We start from the raw sequence: 16440 nt of genomic DNA, 5'->3' as shown, positions 1-16440 counted from the left end.
TGGAACCATTTCCTGTTGGTATTTATATCTTGTATTGGGTAATGAATGTTCTTTCTGGATTTCCTTGCTCTTTTTCCCTGTCTCTTGGTTTGCCGGCATATCTCTGTCTTGCCTTGCCCATCTTGTATGGCCTGCTGAGCCTTTGCGTGGGCCACGTTTTTGTCTATGATCCTTATCTCATCGCTGTTCATCTTTAGTTGATCCTTCCGGGAATACTGATATTATTATTGAGCCATTCGGCTTTAGTAGAGATCATTGATGTTTCGCCATAATTGGTACATTTGTGCAACCAGAAATAGAGCTATGTAGGTTTAGTTTTGAGGTCTTACTTATACGATTTGTGTTTATTTCCCCACCATCGCTGATATTTTTCCTTTCGTTTAGAATGCTTGTTAAAATCGCTGGAACATTGCTTAGCTTATCGATTATTGGGCCACATACACAATCTTTGTCTACTACTGCATTTATTTCTTGCTCCTTAATAGTCAGATTCGCTAGCGTTTCCAATTTCGTATTAATTCCTACGATATATGAGGCGATTATATTCATCAGGTCGATCTGGGTATCTAACTTGTCTGACTGCACATCAAGTACTGTTATTGTGTTTTCTAGCACTTTTAATAATGATGAATATGCTGACTGCTGGATCCCTTCTTTTATTTCCAATACAGGCATACCTCCACTACTATCTCCATTTCTATCTTGTTCCACTGCTTTATCTGCTATTAATGTTATTCTGAAAAAGACTTGTTGTGTTGGCACGTTTATGCAGCCGTACCGTCAGATTTTGGTAATTAACACACAAATTCGTATTTCACTGTTGAGACCTATCTCTCCAATCGGATAACATTGGATTATCTTATTACATTTAATAAGTGCTAACTTTTGATTAGGAACAGATACGAAAGTCAAGTTTGGTGTCGGGGGGAGTTATAATTTAAAATCCTCTTTAATGGTAAAGTCAGATTTTAAGTTACAATTCCGAAAACAACACTTTAGAAAGTTGGCATTTTCTTGTCCTAACCATTTTGTGTCAGCAGCCTGTTCTTGGGTCACATTCTTCCTAGATAGCATCACAATAGAGGGTCTGAGTGTTGGCAGGAGGGGTCATATCTGACTTGATAGACGTGCAAAGCTGTCACCTACCACACTTGCACTGTAAAGGCACTAACTCAGCCCACACATAAAGGACTTCAAACTATCCTATTGTGCCCACTAGACAGACTGGGACTAGTGCAGGGAGCCAGGAAATTTCAGTCACCTCTGTAGGAGGAAACTCAAGAAGCTTCACCTACTTCAAAGTGAGCACGCTTATAAATATTGGACCTATCAAGGAAAGAACAAACGGCATACCAAGGTCAAGAACATTCAGTCCGTATGTACTATAAATTCAAAGGGTGGTGCAATCTCTTCCCACACCCGCCGTCCAGGGGTGTCATTAGTAGCCAGGTTCACCAAAGAAGAATGGAAGGTGCACTCGTTGCGAAGTCAGTACACAAAAGTTAAGAATTGTTCCAAAGTTGTTTCTTTTTATTCAATAGATCTTTAAAACTGGCGCACAGCCAACACGTTTCGTTCACGATTCTTTGCCAGAGGGAACTTCATCAGGGCTCCTATCTGTTCTGCTGGTCAAATACCAGTAAAGGTATATATATTTTGGATATTGAACCCAATGGGGCAAAAGGTAAGCCTTGATTGTGGTGTGTATGGCGAAGCTTCTCACAACTTCAAATACTGATCATTTGCTCAATGGAGCAAAAGATTGGCCTCAATTCCGGTGCAATGTGCAGGGCTTCTCACAACTCCAAGTAGTGGGCGTGAAAGCTTCCTATTCAGTAAGGTAGCACTGTAAATAGGATCCCCAAAGTTATTTTCATCAGCGAGCTGTAAATTTAGGGAGTATCGCTGTATAGGCTGATAAAAGAAGGACTCTTCGTAGCGTGGCAACCAACAATACTGGATAAATATTGAACCTTCAGACTCACTCTTTAGAACACTTCTGGACATGTGGAAGACTGCTCTACTGGAAAAAGGACTTGTCTGCGACCATGCTGCCTGAGTAGTAAGGACTGGACCTGCACCTTGAACCAAGGACCACCTCTGTGACTACAAGGGCTAGCTGACTGGCCAAAAGATCAGAGAATCTGGAACAGAAAAGGCTCCATCTTGAACACTGCACCTGGACTGACTAATGCGAGTCCTGTGCCTCTCCACCCCCCTCCAAGTGGTACCTCCCCAGTCCTCGACTCTTGGAAAGTGTGATTAAAGGAGTTCTACCACCCCAGTTTTTGCCTCCATCAGAACTGACTCAACTGGACAAAGGAGCTTGCATCATCGCCTTTGCAGCCCCTCATCTGAACCCGAGTGACGTAACTCAATGTAAACCTTGCCCCGCTCATTGGAACCCGCGTTGTGCAACACATCTTGACGCAGAACCTAGCATCAAAGCTCAGACCCGCCGCTGTGTTGCACAACGCCAGACAATAAGGACATAAGGTACATTCTTAGTAGGCCTAACATGGTCCCTGTACCCAGCCCGCGCTCCATCACAGTTGACCTGAACTTGTGACCTTGTCCCATATTCGGTGTGACCAGACAACCACAGTTGGTGCTTTGTGCTTTTTAGAGCTATTTTCACAGAAATAGTCAAACTGTCATATCTCTGGTTCTGCCAATTGTATTTTTGTTATTTTGCTGTAAAGGTATTTATTAAAACAGACTATTTTTCTAAATTGGTATGGCAAGAACTGACCAAACAAGTACATGATAAATCAAAGTGATTTACTTCATGTTATTCTTGAAAATGCAAAACAGAAACCTGTTTATTATTAATACAGGGAGGCTTATCTTAGTATTATGACTTGTCTCCAAAAATGTTACTAAGAGAAAGAGATTTTAAGAAAATTGCTGCCATGGCAGACAAATCCCTATATTATTGCACATCCAAAATTAGAGTTGAAGATAAGAGACTAAATAAAAGATATGGGTTGGATCATTATAAAACTATTTATAATGGACAGGAAATCTATTTATCAAATGGCATTAAGTATGATAAAGCCTTTTACAATGAAAGAGCTAGATTTGGTAATTTAGTCATTGCCAAATGGGAAGACAAGTGGAGAGGATGACTTTGACAGAACCCTTTAAAACTTTTAAGGAAGTCTTAGATTACCATTTGTTAAATTTAACTAATCATAATTTAAAAGGTGGCAAGATCCCTCTATTTTTAAAAATAGGGTTGGCAGTGAGCTATTTAAAAAAAAAAAAGTTAGGTATCCAAAAGATTTTAATTCAAGCAAAGCAGACGACCAGTCTTTTGAATCTGGATTACAAGACTATTGCAGAATTAATAGGTAATCACATGAATATAACTGCTGATTAGTTGATTCACAAAGATTAGAATTGTTTTATAGCAGTGCAACAACTCTATGCCAATATTAATTTTTCAATCAAAGCTTTACACTTTTTTTTTTATATAACTCATACTCCAGCAATGTTATTTTGATTAGATGCGAAAGGGATTTTGATCTGGTTTGTTGAGAGAGCCTTTTTTATTTTTACAAAGGTTTGGCTTCCCTTCATAGATTATTAAGGTTTTGGAACAAGACAGAGCTGTTCATTATTGCTGATGTTATTTGCTTTTTTATAGAGTCTTTAGTCACAGCCATCTGATCAGATAGAATCATAAACCTTTCTATTTCGGACATAGCCAAAATATTAAAATATACGTGGATGGCATCATGCCATTTCTGAAGCTAGATAAGAAAATTCAGGAGTAGATTTTTAAGATTTTTGCTCAATTTCAAGAATTAGGCGTATATAAATATAACAAGCCAAACACACTTTTTTTTATCATGCACCTGCAGCCCCAAAGTATTAATTGTAGAAATTAAGGGCTCATTTAACCTCTTTTCTGCTAGGTTTTTTTTCCCCCTTGTGCAAAGCCTTCTTTGGCTATTTGGGGTAGTTCGTACTTGGGCCCCTGTAACATTTAGACCACAAAAGGTATCCACGCCAAAATGAAAGCCCTGCATATGGTATCAAAAAAGGGGATGTGTTGCTGAAATCACTATCTTCCCAGCTTTCAGGGACAAGCAGACTTTTGTCAGAAAACCAAAATGTTTTACACAGTTTGGGCTTTTTTCTGGGACATAGCCTATTTCTGCAATTGTTTGTGCTTTCAACCTCCTCCTGTTAATGGACAAAATGGGTATGAAAGCAAAAATGGATCCAGGAAAGCTATACATTTTAGCAAAGTAAAAAAAAATCTGAATTCAGCAAGGGGCCATTTGTGTAGATCCTTCAAGGTTTCTTTATAGAAACTAACCGTTGAATATAGGAAAAAAAATTAATTCGTTGAAAAAACAGCCATTTGTGTCAACGTTTTCACCTGTAACTTCTTCTAATTATGACAGCAGTTTGAAAGCAATACACCGGTACATCCGCTGGACCTTTCTGTTTGTAGGGATATATAGGACTTGCAGGTTCACCGAGAACCCAACGAACCCAGAGTCAATAACTGAGCAGCATCTTGCAATGGTTTTTTATTATGTACCGGGTATAAAGCAAATAATTTGGGGAAATATACACATGGAAAAATTGGTATCAAAGACACCTATGTATTTCTGAAATTAGAACAAAATATAGAGTTTAGAAACAGTAGACATTTGTACATTTACAAATTACTAATTTTGTTCACATTGTCTTTCATTTGGAAGGCAGAAATGCATCGAAAGTCAATAGGTATTAACAGTTGCTCTACAATTCTGTGTTACCCTAAGTCTCCTGATAAAAATGGTACCTCCCTTGTGTGGGTAGGCCTAGTGCCCGTGACAGGAAACGGCCCAAAACACAACGTGGACACACCACATTTTCAGTGAAAACTGACCCTTTTTTTGTAAAGTGCCTAGCTGTAGATTTTGAACCCTAGCTCTGCCGGCACCTAGGAAAACCTAGCAAACCTATACGTTTTTGAAAACTATACACCCAGGGGAGTCCAGGACTGGGTGACTGGTCTGACTCTCACCAGGTTCTGTTACCCAGAATCCCTTGCAAACCTAAAATTCTATCCTCAAAAAAACATTTTCCTCACATTTCTGTGGTGGAAAGTTCGGGAATCTGCTTAGATCCACAAAATTCCACCCAGCCAGCATTACCCAAAGTCTTCCTAGAAAAATGGTACCTCACTAGTGTGGGTGGGTCAAGTACCCGCGACAGGCAAGGGCCCTAAACCCACTGAGGCGACTTCAAAATTGCCCATCACAAAACAAACTGGTTTTGCAAGGGGGTCCCATGAGTTTTTGGCCCTGGGCTCGGAGGCCACCTAGGGAAACCTACCAAACCCACACATTTCTGAAAATTATACACCCGGGGAGTCCAGCAAAGTATGGCTTGCATGGGTCCCCCAACATTTCCCTACCCAGAATCCCCTGCAAACCTCAACTTTTGCTGAAAAAATCTATTTTTTCTCACATTTCTGTGTGGGAAAGTTGTTGGATCACTGGGATGACACAAATTTCCTACCACCCAGCGTTCCCTCATGTATCCCGTTAAAAATGGTACCTCACTTGTAAGGTTAGACGTAGTGGCTGCAACAGGACATGGCCCAAATCATACTGTGGAGACTTCAAAATGACCTATAACAAAACTACCTGGTTTTGGGGGTCGGGCACCTGGGGTTTTGGCCCCGGGATCGCCGCCATCTAGGGAAACCTACCAAACCCATACATTTCTGAAAACTAGACACCCCGGGGAGTCCAATGAGGTATGGCTTGCATGGATCCCCCAACTTTTCCCTACCCAGAATCCCCTCATATATAAAATTTAGCTGAAAAAAACACATTTTCCACATAATTTGGTGTGGAATCATCGTGGCGGCACAAACGTCCTACCCCACAGCGTTATCCTTGGTGTCCAGAGTAAAATGATACCACCCTTGTGTGGGTGTCCAATGCAGAATTGGCTAAAAACGTGTTTTTAATAAAATGTAGCGCTTAGAATTCTCGGTGCTTTACCCTTATTCCCTATGTTTTGGGCTCTTCCCAGTCACAAGCCCTTGCCGCACCCACACAAGTGAGGTATCATTTTACTCGGAAGACCTGGGGGAACGCTGGGTGGTAGGAAATGTGTGGATCCATGTAGATTCCAGAACTTTCCCACACAGAAATTAGAGAAAAAAGTGATTTTTTTCTGCTGAATTTGAGGTTTGCGGGGCATTCTGGGTAGGAAAATGTTGGGGGACCCACGCAACCATACCTCGCTGGACTCCCCCGGGAGTCTAGTTTTCAGAAATGTGTGGGTTTGGTAGGTTTCTCTAGATGGCTGCCGACTCGGGGACAAAAACTCTGATGCCCCCCATGTATCTTTAAATGACCTAGTTCTGCAAGATGGGGTCAAATGTGTTTTTGGTCCTGGGCTTAGCTGGAAACAAACACATTTCCCACATATTTGTGGGTGAAATTACAGTGCCGGCACAAATGTCCTACCACACAGCCTTCCCCTCAGTCTCCACGAGTAAAATTATACCTTACCGGACCAAGCAAAAATCGCAAAGGGCCAACAAGAGGAGGCGGAGTCCATCCCTGCTGCCCTGGCAAAAACCGAGGACAACTGAGGTTATCCAGTGGGGATGTCCCCACTGAGAACTAGTAAGCAGCCGGCGGGAGGTGGGGGGCAGCGGTGGGAACGACCCCATACTTATTTACTGGCGGCCAAGTATGGCTGACAAAATGACTTTAAACTCTTTGTGGGTTAACAAAATCCATGCTTTTCCAAGAGTCTTCTTTTTCTTCCTTTTCGTTCTTCTTCTTATAATAGGGGTTCGTTTTGGGGGCCCCCATTCACCAAGTAGATTTCTCAGAAAGCTTATCGCAAATGCATAGATGCCTGCTAGGGCTAATTTGGTATGCCAATTAGTGAGCTTTAAAAAGGGCAGAGTCCACGCTGGAACACACACAGTCCATGCACTAAGAATGCAACCCCTTAGACTCAAAATTCTTACCCTCAATGGGAGGGGACTCAATAATCCGATTAAACGTAGAGCAATTTTGTCATATCTTGAACACACCAAGGCAGACATTTGTCTCCTACAAGAAATCCACCTCTTAACTAGGGACAGATATAGAATCAAATCGTGTTTATTCCCCAGCCAATTCTTCTTGTCAAACTCCACCAAAAAGGCGGGGGAGGCCATCTAAGTGGCCCGCTCCTTTCCGGGAAAGGTGATACAGAAAGAGCCCGAAATCAGACGGAGATTGCTCTTATCCCTTCACAGTGGAAGGACAGGGGCTGATAATGGGAACAATTTACTCCCCAAACGGGGGACAGGAAGAATTCCTACACAAAGCATTAGTGGAGGTGCTAGCCACAGACGAGAGACCCATTCTGTTGGGAGGAGATCTCAATCTGGTTTTTGATAATAATGACAGATCATCCCAACGACATGGCCAGGCAGGAGCCTTATTTAAGAAGGGACACAATAGACTAGGGGAATTACGTATAGTGGATTTTTGGAGGGCAGCCCATCCCCAAGCAAGGGAATGTTCCTATTATTCCAATTGGCATAAAACATATGCCAGACTGGACTACCTCCTTGGCACTAAGAGACATAATTGCACTGACTACAGCCACAGAGATACTCACTGTGACGCTGTCAGACCATGCTGCAGTGGTGACCACAGTGGCGTTCCCTCACCAGGTCCACCTTTACAGACACTAGTGCTTGAGGAACACATTACGGGGCAGTCTTGCACTACAGATCCGCGAACTAGAGGACATACACCAGATGACAGGGGTTCCGAGGATATGGTGCAAACTTACTTCATTGCACGCCCAGCTGACTACGCTAGAATTTAGACAAGGCACAATATGCCATCCTCCGCTTACGCCATTCCTTCTATGGGGGAAGGAGGGGGGGGTGACGACAAAAGCGGGCGTCGCTGAACACAAACTACACGAGCAACAGCATAGGCAGGACATCCAAATAATAAAGGAGCGGAAGGGTAACCCAGTAACGACAGACACTGAAATGGCTGAGATGTTCTGAGAGTTCTATGAACAACTCTACTCGGGTCAAACATTAGGCAACTCAGAGAGCTTTAGATACCTTAGTGAAGTGCATACCTCTAAGTTGACGAATGACCAAACCTCAACATTAGAGGAGGAAATCAGCATCGAAGAGGTGATTGCTGCGTTAACACATCTGAAACTGGCCAAATCACTAGAAGTAGCACCTCGATTGAACCAACTTTTTAATACCTTTTGATACCTTTTCCAAACAAGGAGCGATCTCAGAATTGATGTTAGAGGCCTCCATTATATTCATTCTTAAGCTCAGGAAGGACACCCCACACTGTAGCTCATACCGGCCCATTTCATTACTTAACATTGACTTTAAATTATTTACAGGAATATTGGCCCAGACACTCAGTAAGTATATGCCATCCCTGATTGACCCAGATAAGGCGGACTTCATCCCCCAGAGACAAACCAGTGACAATACCAAAGAGTCTTGCACATTTTAGATAAGGCTTCTACCTCGAAGAAGTCTTGTCCCATTTCGGCCTGGGGGAGTGCTTTAGGACACAGATACTAAACTGCTGTCGTCTACCCAAAGCAACATTTAGAGTCAATGGCCATACATCAGCCCTGCTCCGAATAGCTCAAGGTACCAGACAGGGTATATATGGAGCCACTGGCGCAGAAGGTAAAAGCACACCCACAAATTCTTTGGGTACCATTTGGGGGTGGGGGCACAACCATATCATCAGTCTCAACGCAGACGATGTATTAGTAACTCAACAACCCTGACACTTCCCTGGGAGCCTTCCTTGCAGAGCTGGATTGCTTTGGTAGGGCCTCTGGGTTTAAAGTAAATGTACGGAAATCTGTGGCTCTGAACCTCTCCCTTCCGCCGCAAATGGTGGAACAGCTTAAGACACAGTACCCAGTCCAGTGGTCTCACAACACTATCGCCTACCTGGGAATCCTGATAGCACCAACTACACAAGCCACGGTCACTGTCAACTACAATAATTTATACAGTAAAATTCTGGCTGACACACAGAGATGGAAACACCACCAGATCTCATGGTTAGGTAGAGTGGCATCTATTAAAATGGTGATCCTTCCTTAATATTATACTTGTTTTAAACACTTCCCCACCCCCAGACATAATCCAGAAATGACAGTCAGCGATTTCACACTTTATTTGGCTGGGCAGGAAGCCAAGGATGAATAAGACTTTCAGCTTTCTTCCACCTAGCGAGGGTGGGTTGGGAATACCAAATCTCTAACTGTTTTTACAAGCAGCGCAAACAAGATACTTAGTAGAATGGAATCGCTCTGAGTCCAAAAAGCACTGGCTATTCCAGGATTATGCTGTAGCGGGAACATCTTTGAGGAAAGCGCACAGGCCAAGAAGCCTGTACCTCTCCTCCATAACCCAGACAACAATGGCGGTGTGGAACTGAACTAGTGTTAAGCACAACCTAACGTTTTTTCCTTCCCCTCTAACACAGCTGTTTGACAATACATACTTTGAGCCGGGCATGGGGGAGACCCAATTCTCTGAGTGGCGCCGCACAGGAGGTCAGGCCATTGGTCACTGCTTTGATGTGGAGGGGGTTCAGCAGATAAAGACCGATTTTGGTATTCCAGAGACAGGGCGCCTGCTATATCTGCAGCTCAGACATTGGATATTACAGCCCCAAAATAAAGTTGCAGCGCAATGCCACCTTACTCATTATGAACGCTGGTTGTTGTCCAAGACCTAGGATAAGAAACTGATTTTTGAACTGTACAAGAAGCTAAATGCGCGGAATAAACATGTACAATGCAGGGCGAAGTAGAAGGGAAAAGGACTTGGGGAGAGCTCCTAGTAATAAGGAATGGGAGGGAATATGTCACAGAGCCCGCCACACGGCCACTAACTGACAAACTCACAAAGGTAACGACGTACTGGTACTATACACCAGCGAGAGTACATAAGATCAAACCTACAATGAGCGCAATATGCTGGAGAAACTGCGGCGCACAGGGCACTCTGGTCCACATACTGTGGGAATGTCCCCAGCTTCAACAATACTGGACCCAGGTGATAGATTAGATAGACAGGCACCTAGACACCCAATTATTGAGATTTCCCGCACATGTTCTGTTGGGGGTCCCTAACCCGCTGTCTTACCCATTGAAATCTAAGAGAGGACGACTGATAGGCGTGGCGCTGGGAACAGCATTGCAGAATATTCTTGCTTACTGGGGCACCCCACAACTCCCTACACACACCGGTTGGCAAACACGACCGTGGCACATTCTAGGAATGGTAAAAATAACACTTACACTGGCCGGGGAGGGCACTACTTTTCATGAAATATTGCGCACCTTTCTGAATTTGCTTTAGCAGGAATTCCGAGAACTTACCTGCCCCAGATACCTGCGCCTGCTACATCTAACCAAGACACACAAGCCTGCATCTCCTGAGCAACATTAAACCTGAACGAAATCACTATACACTTTAAAGCAGATACATTGATGAATGGAGGGTGGGTGGGAGGAGTTTTTTATAATAAACTGCTGGCATGTACATTAGCCAAGAGGGGATCTCCGAAGCCCCAGATTTGCGCCAGAAAGCTGGTTGGCAATGTTTGTTGAGTTTTCCTTTAAAGCATTTATAACTACAATAAAAGATTTGAACCATAAATTTTGTCTTGCCACATTTACTGGTGCTTCAAAGACAGAGGTCAAATGTTAGGTTATGTCTTCTGACAAATAGCTGCTTATTTTTTTAACATGGGCATTTGTTTGTGACTGCAAAGTAAGAGGATGTTTTAAAGTTGCAATCTTGCTGGAGTACAGTGTGTGTGAAATGAAAGGCTGTAGGATGTTGTTTTTTGAAACACACAAAAAAATGCACTTACCTGTAACTGAACTGTATGCATTCAGCGGTTAGGAAAACAAAAAGATACACATGTAGAATTGTGCTGGGAACAAAAGAATTTAACGGGACATAAATAAATCAATATACTTTACCTGATGACGCACTATTTCCACACATTGCCATGCTACATAGTTTCATCGTTAAAAACCTATGTCTGAGCAAATTTAATGGCCATTACAATAGAAAATGTGCTGCCTTAGATCTCGATCTGAAGTCTTGCCTTGGAGAATGCAAGGATACTGTAGAAGAAGTCCCCTCAATGCCTTGTAGTTAATCTTTTTACTGCAGCCGCTGGGTCTTCGGATCCACTTAATAGCTTCTCAGCCAGATCCCCTCACTGTCCTTAAGGACTCCTTTAGAATTTGCAACTGGATGCAGTGTGAATAGATGGCAAATGGAACACACACACAGTGTTGATCTAGGACAGTCTTCTTCCCAGATGAAGGACAGGTCACAAAAAGCAAAGGCATTGCGAGAGAAACTTCCTCACAAAAGTAGACAAAAAAGGGCCACTTTTAATGGGAAGATGTGTAAGACGTTGAATTAAGTATACTGAAGGGAAAAAAAACGAAAAATAGTGAAAATAACTCCCTAAAATATTCCATTGAACCAGTCAGCATTAGTCGGAAAAAAGAATTGAGGCTGTGAGGCAAAGTGCCAGTATAGTACTTCCTCAGAGCTGGAAGGGTTTGGCTGCTTACAAGATCAGAGCCTACCAGACACCCTTCCTTTATTTTTAGGTCTCGCGACCTATCGATGTGCGCAAGCGCATCGAGCGGAGCGAGAATTCAAGTGGCGAAAACATCTTCAAACCAAAGGGCTTTCAGCCCTGCGGTTTTCATGCAGTGCCCGTGTACATGCACGCGCATCGCATGCAAGCCCAGCCTCTCCCGCCCCCATCCGGCATCAGGCTTCTCCTCCCCTAGCAGCACTCCTCCCACACCAGCAACTCCCCCCTCCCACACCAGCACCTCCCCTCTCTCACCCCGCAAACACAGCCTTGCCCTCTCCCACACCAGCACCTCCCCCCTCCCACACCAGCACCTCCCCTCTCTCTCCACGCAATCACAGCCTTTCCCTAGCAGCACTCCTCCCACACCAGCACCTCCCCCCTCCCACACCAGCACCTCCCCTCTCTCTCCACGCAATCACAGCCTAGCAGCACTCCTCCCACACCAGCACCTCCCCCCTCCCACACCAGCACCTCCCCTCTCTCTCCGCGCAATCACAGCCTTGTTTGTTCCTGTTCTGCTGTTGGAGCTCACAGTCTAGTCTGTCAGTGGCGCAAACCTTGCACCAGGGGTGTGCGCGACCACACACTATGCCGTTTTCTCCAGTATCTGACTTCTGTGGCACTGTACCCTCTGTGTTAGGGCATTTGCGGAGGAGCGGCGCACTGGGTGCGTTTGGTTACTCGTTGTTTTTTCTAGTCTTCTAAAAATGATTCCGTTTGCTTCTGGTCGTGCTTTAAATGCATGTGTCGTGCTACTAACATGGTTGTTGAACAAACGCATAGAGGCTATTTCACTTGAAGCGTGTAAAATGTAATGTTCCTGAAATGTAGCTACTGTGTACAAAGGCCTTCGATGGCGCTGAATGCCAGAGGCTGGAACCCGGCCCTCGCCAGCCATGCGCTATCTCGATGAAGTGATCAGGACAGTCTCTCCCGTGAGTGTGGCCCGGCTGGAGACCTGTCAGCCCTGCAGTGTCCGCGGCTCCCGTGCAGCTGTCCTGTCTCTGACACAGACGTCCAAGCACCCCCACCCCAACTAAATGGAGATTATTGTTCTCCGTGAAGATCTTATCGGCACAGTCTGCTTCAGTGAGCCTGTCCGGGCTGCCCGTCTTCCTGTCCTTTGTAGCCTGTTGCTAGGCCTTTGAAGTGACGCTTGGCTGGATACAGTGCACGGGAGACTGCTAGTGGAGGGTTTAGTGCTGGTCATCTGTCTGCTCGTGGTGGCAGGACCCTTTCCACACGATTTGCGACAAAGCTAACTAGAATAATAAACTTCTCCAACCCCTGCCCCAAAACCACCGCTCCCACTTTCCACTAACCCCGCTCTCGTCTTCTCCTGCCCCCAGCGTCTCCCCACCACCGAAGCCCAAGTTCTACCCTCACCCTCCAACGCTACTACTCACAGCCTACCCACGACCACCACAGCCATCTCAACAGCGCCAAAATAAAGGCCACTTTGTAGGTATTCACGTTAATTTAATAAATTCACTTTAAAACCGGAGATTTAAGTTGTTTACAAGTTTTGTACCACACAACATTTCTGCAGGCACACCATTTTTTTTCCCTCCTTGTTTTGTTTGAGGTCACCACAGGAGCCCACGGAGCTTCAAAGTGAGCGCTCTCACCTTCCGGATTGGTGTTGAGCCCTCCCCCACCCTCCAAGCATGAATGCAACGTTTCCCTCAACCCACCCTTCCCCCTGCATAGAGTGCGCAGCCATCCATGTCCTTACCTATAAGAGGGGAAACTTTTAAGCCCTTTCTGTGGCATCATTGACCAGCTTGCAACACGCACTCATTAAGCTGGACAGGACGCTTTGCAATCAAACTTTTTTAGATGAAGATTTATTTTATTGATAAAGTACCCTGAGCAAAGTTGTATTTGCTATCTATCACTCTATTACTGCATTTGAAGCTTTTATCTCTCCTCCTCTGCGAGCTTTCCAATCGTTCCTGCCCCCCCCGCCCCCCATTTAATTTGTTTCCTGTCTCTTCATTGCTTGCCCGTCCCCCAAACCCTGTGCCTTGCTATGGTTTTCAGGCTGCCGATTCTGCTGTGAAACCACTGTTTTGCCCTGCCTGTGTTTATGCTGCATGAGTTCTTTCTAACCCTGCAACAACCTTAATTGCTGGGGGTTATATACAAGGGTATGGTCGGTGCTTAGGGGCTACATGTCTGTGGCCAGCTCACCATGATTAAAAAAATAAATACTCATTAAAAGGGAAATCACCCACGCAAGCCCACTATCACCCACGCAACACCACACTCACCCACGCAACCCCACTCATCCACGCAACCCCACTCATCCACGCAACCCCACTCATCCACGCAACCCCACTCATCCACGCAACCCCACTCACCCACGCAACCCCACTCACCCACGCAACCCCACTCACCCACGCAACCCCACTCATCCACGCAACCCCACTCATCCTCGCAACCCCACTCATCCACGCAACGCCACTCACCCATGCAACGCCACTCACACACGCAACGCCACTCACACACGCAACGCCACTCACACACGCAACGCCACTCACACACTCAATGCCACTCACACACGCAACGCCACTCACGTTGCCAATAGGTCTCGCAGTAGGAAAGTTGGAACCATTACAATTGCAAATAACAATGCCTTTTATTTTTTTTTCATTTTAAAAACATAAAGGGCTTTGTCATTTACAAAACCAATAGCTCCAACTTTCCTACTGCGAGACCTATTGGCAACGCCAGTGCTTGTTCTCTTTTGTAAGGTAAAGTTTGAAACCTCATTATGTTGAATGATTACATTGTTCAGCTGGCTGCTGCAATGAATTTTGAATTGTCTTTGTCAAATAGAGAAACATTCAGTAAATACCGACTTCCTTTAATCTATAGAAAGGATGCATGCAAATACAAGTTTGGAAGGTGTCCACCTCCATCAAAGATATATCTCTGGATTTAATGATACGCGCTCGACAGTCCATGCCCCTATAGGAATAAGTAAGTTTATGACCATCAGTGAGCATTCTATGATGCAGGACCACCTCCATTCCTCATACCTTGGAATCCGTGATAGCGTTTAGATCCCCCCTCACTCAATGGCACTGCTGTTCCTTTAAATTGGGTCAAGTGAAATGTCTTAAAATGGTAAAAGTGAGACTGACAAATGAAAATAATGAGAAATTTTGAACACATGGAAAGAACAGCATAGATAGTAAGAAAAATAAATTATGTTTCTGCTTCAATTCTCAATAAATGTTAATTACAATCCTATTTGTAGAAGAGGGTCCTACAGAATGTTCAACAGTAGGTGAAAAACATTTTACCAAAATAATACAGCACATCCTAAAGGGCAGTAACTAGGTGAAGACTGCTCTGGTGCACCAGTATTTCTGGTTGTGTGCTCAGGTAGGTGATTTTATTGACGTGTCACGATAATAAGAGGACCACATGAGACAACACAAACTAAGTTACGAACCTTTGAAGAATGATTTTACAAAGCATCACATACCGTCATGTTTTTTTGTTTCTTTTTCTTCTTTTTGGATAATCTATAGAAAAATGTAATAAAAAAAATACAGTAAATATCCGATATTTCTATGAACAGCTGCTTAATAAGATCAACATTTTAGATGTAAATATTCAGCAGTTTCATGGGTACAGGAAGGAAAAGGGCAGGTTAAAATAGTGTGGTACCAGAATATAGTGTCAGAATATTGGCAAACAAAAATATTTCCCCCCCAACTACAATCTACAAAAATATATTAAAATAATTTTCAGAACACAATATTTATGTCAGCCTGTATTTCAGTATACAATATTTTGACATATAGCTGTTCAAGAAACCTTTGAGGATAGATAGTTATATATATATATATATATATATATATATATATATATATATATATATACATTATCACAGCTCTTCTGACGTAAATAATCAACTGAACGGCACTCCGCGTAGTCTTCAATCAAAGTTTATTTGCACAGCGGATTCACGCTGAAAGAGTCAGAAGCGTTTCGGCTGACTTCACCTTTTTCACAATGCCTGCGCACAAAATGCACTGTGATTATATTTCCTTATATCAACACTAAAGAGGGACAATCCATGTAATTCTATTACAGCGGCCATCTTTGAATGTTTTCTTATATATATTTTAAATTGGGAACCAGTGTGTGCAAAGTCAGATTCAGCCCTTTGGGCACAAACATTACATTTTATACTCAAATAGCTCTAACTTTAACAAGCGCGAGACCTATTGCATTGCAAATTATTCTTTTTCAAGCCATGCTGCAGGGGGCAGTACCATATGTGGCTTAAAAGATTCATAAGGATTTGCAACATAAATAAGCTATAGGTATTAAAGTATAAAAATAATTAACTGCACATTTATGAAACACTGCAAAGAAATGCAATATATAGTGTAACCTAACTAGTTAGTAAAACACAGATGACTTTTAGTACTAGGTGTTATAAAAGGCAAACCGCATATTACAGAACATGCACATTATACAGCACGCCCAAAACCAACACTGCTCAGAATATATATAGAAGATCGCCCTGGTATATACATATATGTATGTGTATATATATATATATATATATATATATATATATATATATATATATATTTTCACTGGGGAAAAAAAAGGTTTCAGCCACGTTATAGTTAGGAATTAGCATTTAAAAAACCTTAGAAATTCACAGAAAAAAACCATAGGTTTCATACATATTATAGTTAGCTGAACATTTCACTCATACAAAACCATTGAAATTCCCCCGTTA

General features: G+C 43.3%; 1 protein-coding gene across 1 annotated transcript in view; it reads right to left on the bottom strand.

The window, feature by feature from the left end:
* DNAJC21 (DnaJ heat shock protein family (Hsp40) member C21) overlaps positions 1-16440 on the bottom strand; it is a 210439-nt gene that overhangs the window by 79865 nt on the left and 114134 nt on the right. The window contains exon 9 of the mRNA XM_086960516.1: positions 15166-15205. Coding sequence (XP_086816642.1) covers positions 15166-15205 — 40 coding nt within the window. The remainder of the gene's footprint in view (positions 1-15165; positions 15206-16440) is intronic.

This window comes from Lissotriton vulgaris, chromosome 3_1, assembly GCF_964263255.1.
Source record: "Lissotriton vulgaris chromosome 3_1, aLisVul1.2, whole genome shotgun sequence".
Classification (NCBI taxonomy): Eukaryota; Metazoa; Chordata; class Amphibia; order Caudata; family Salamandridae; genus Lissotriton; species Lissotriton vulgaris.
The sequence above is the reverse complement of the archived record's forward strand: the minus strand, read 5'-3'. Positions and strand labels throughout refer to the sequence as shown.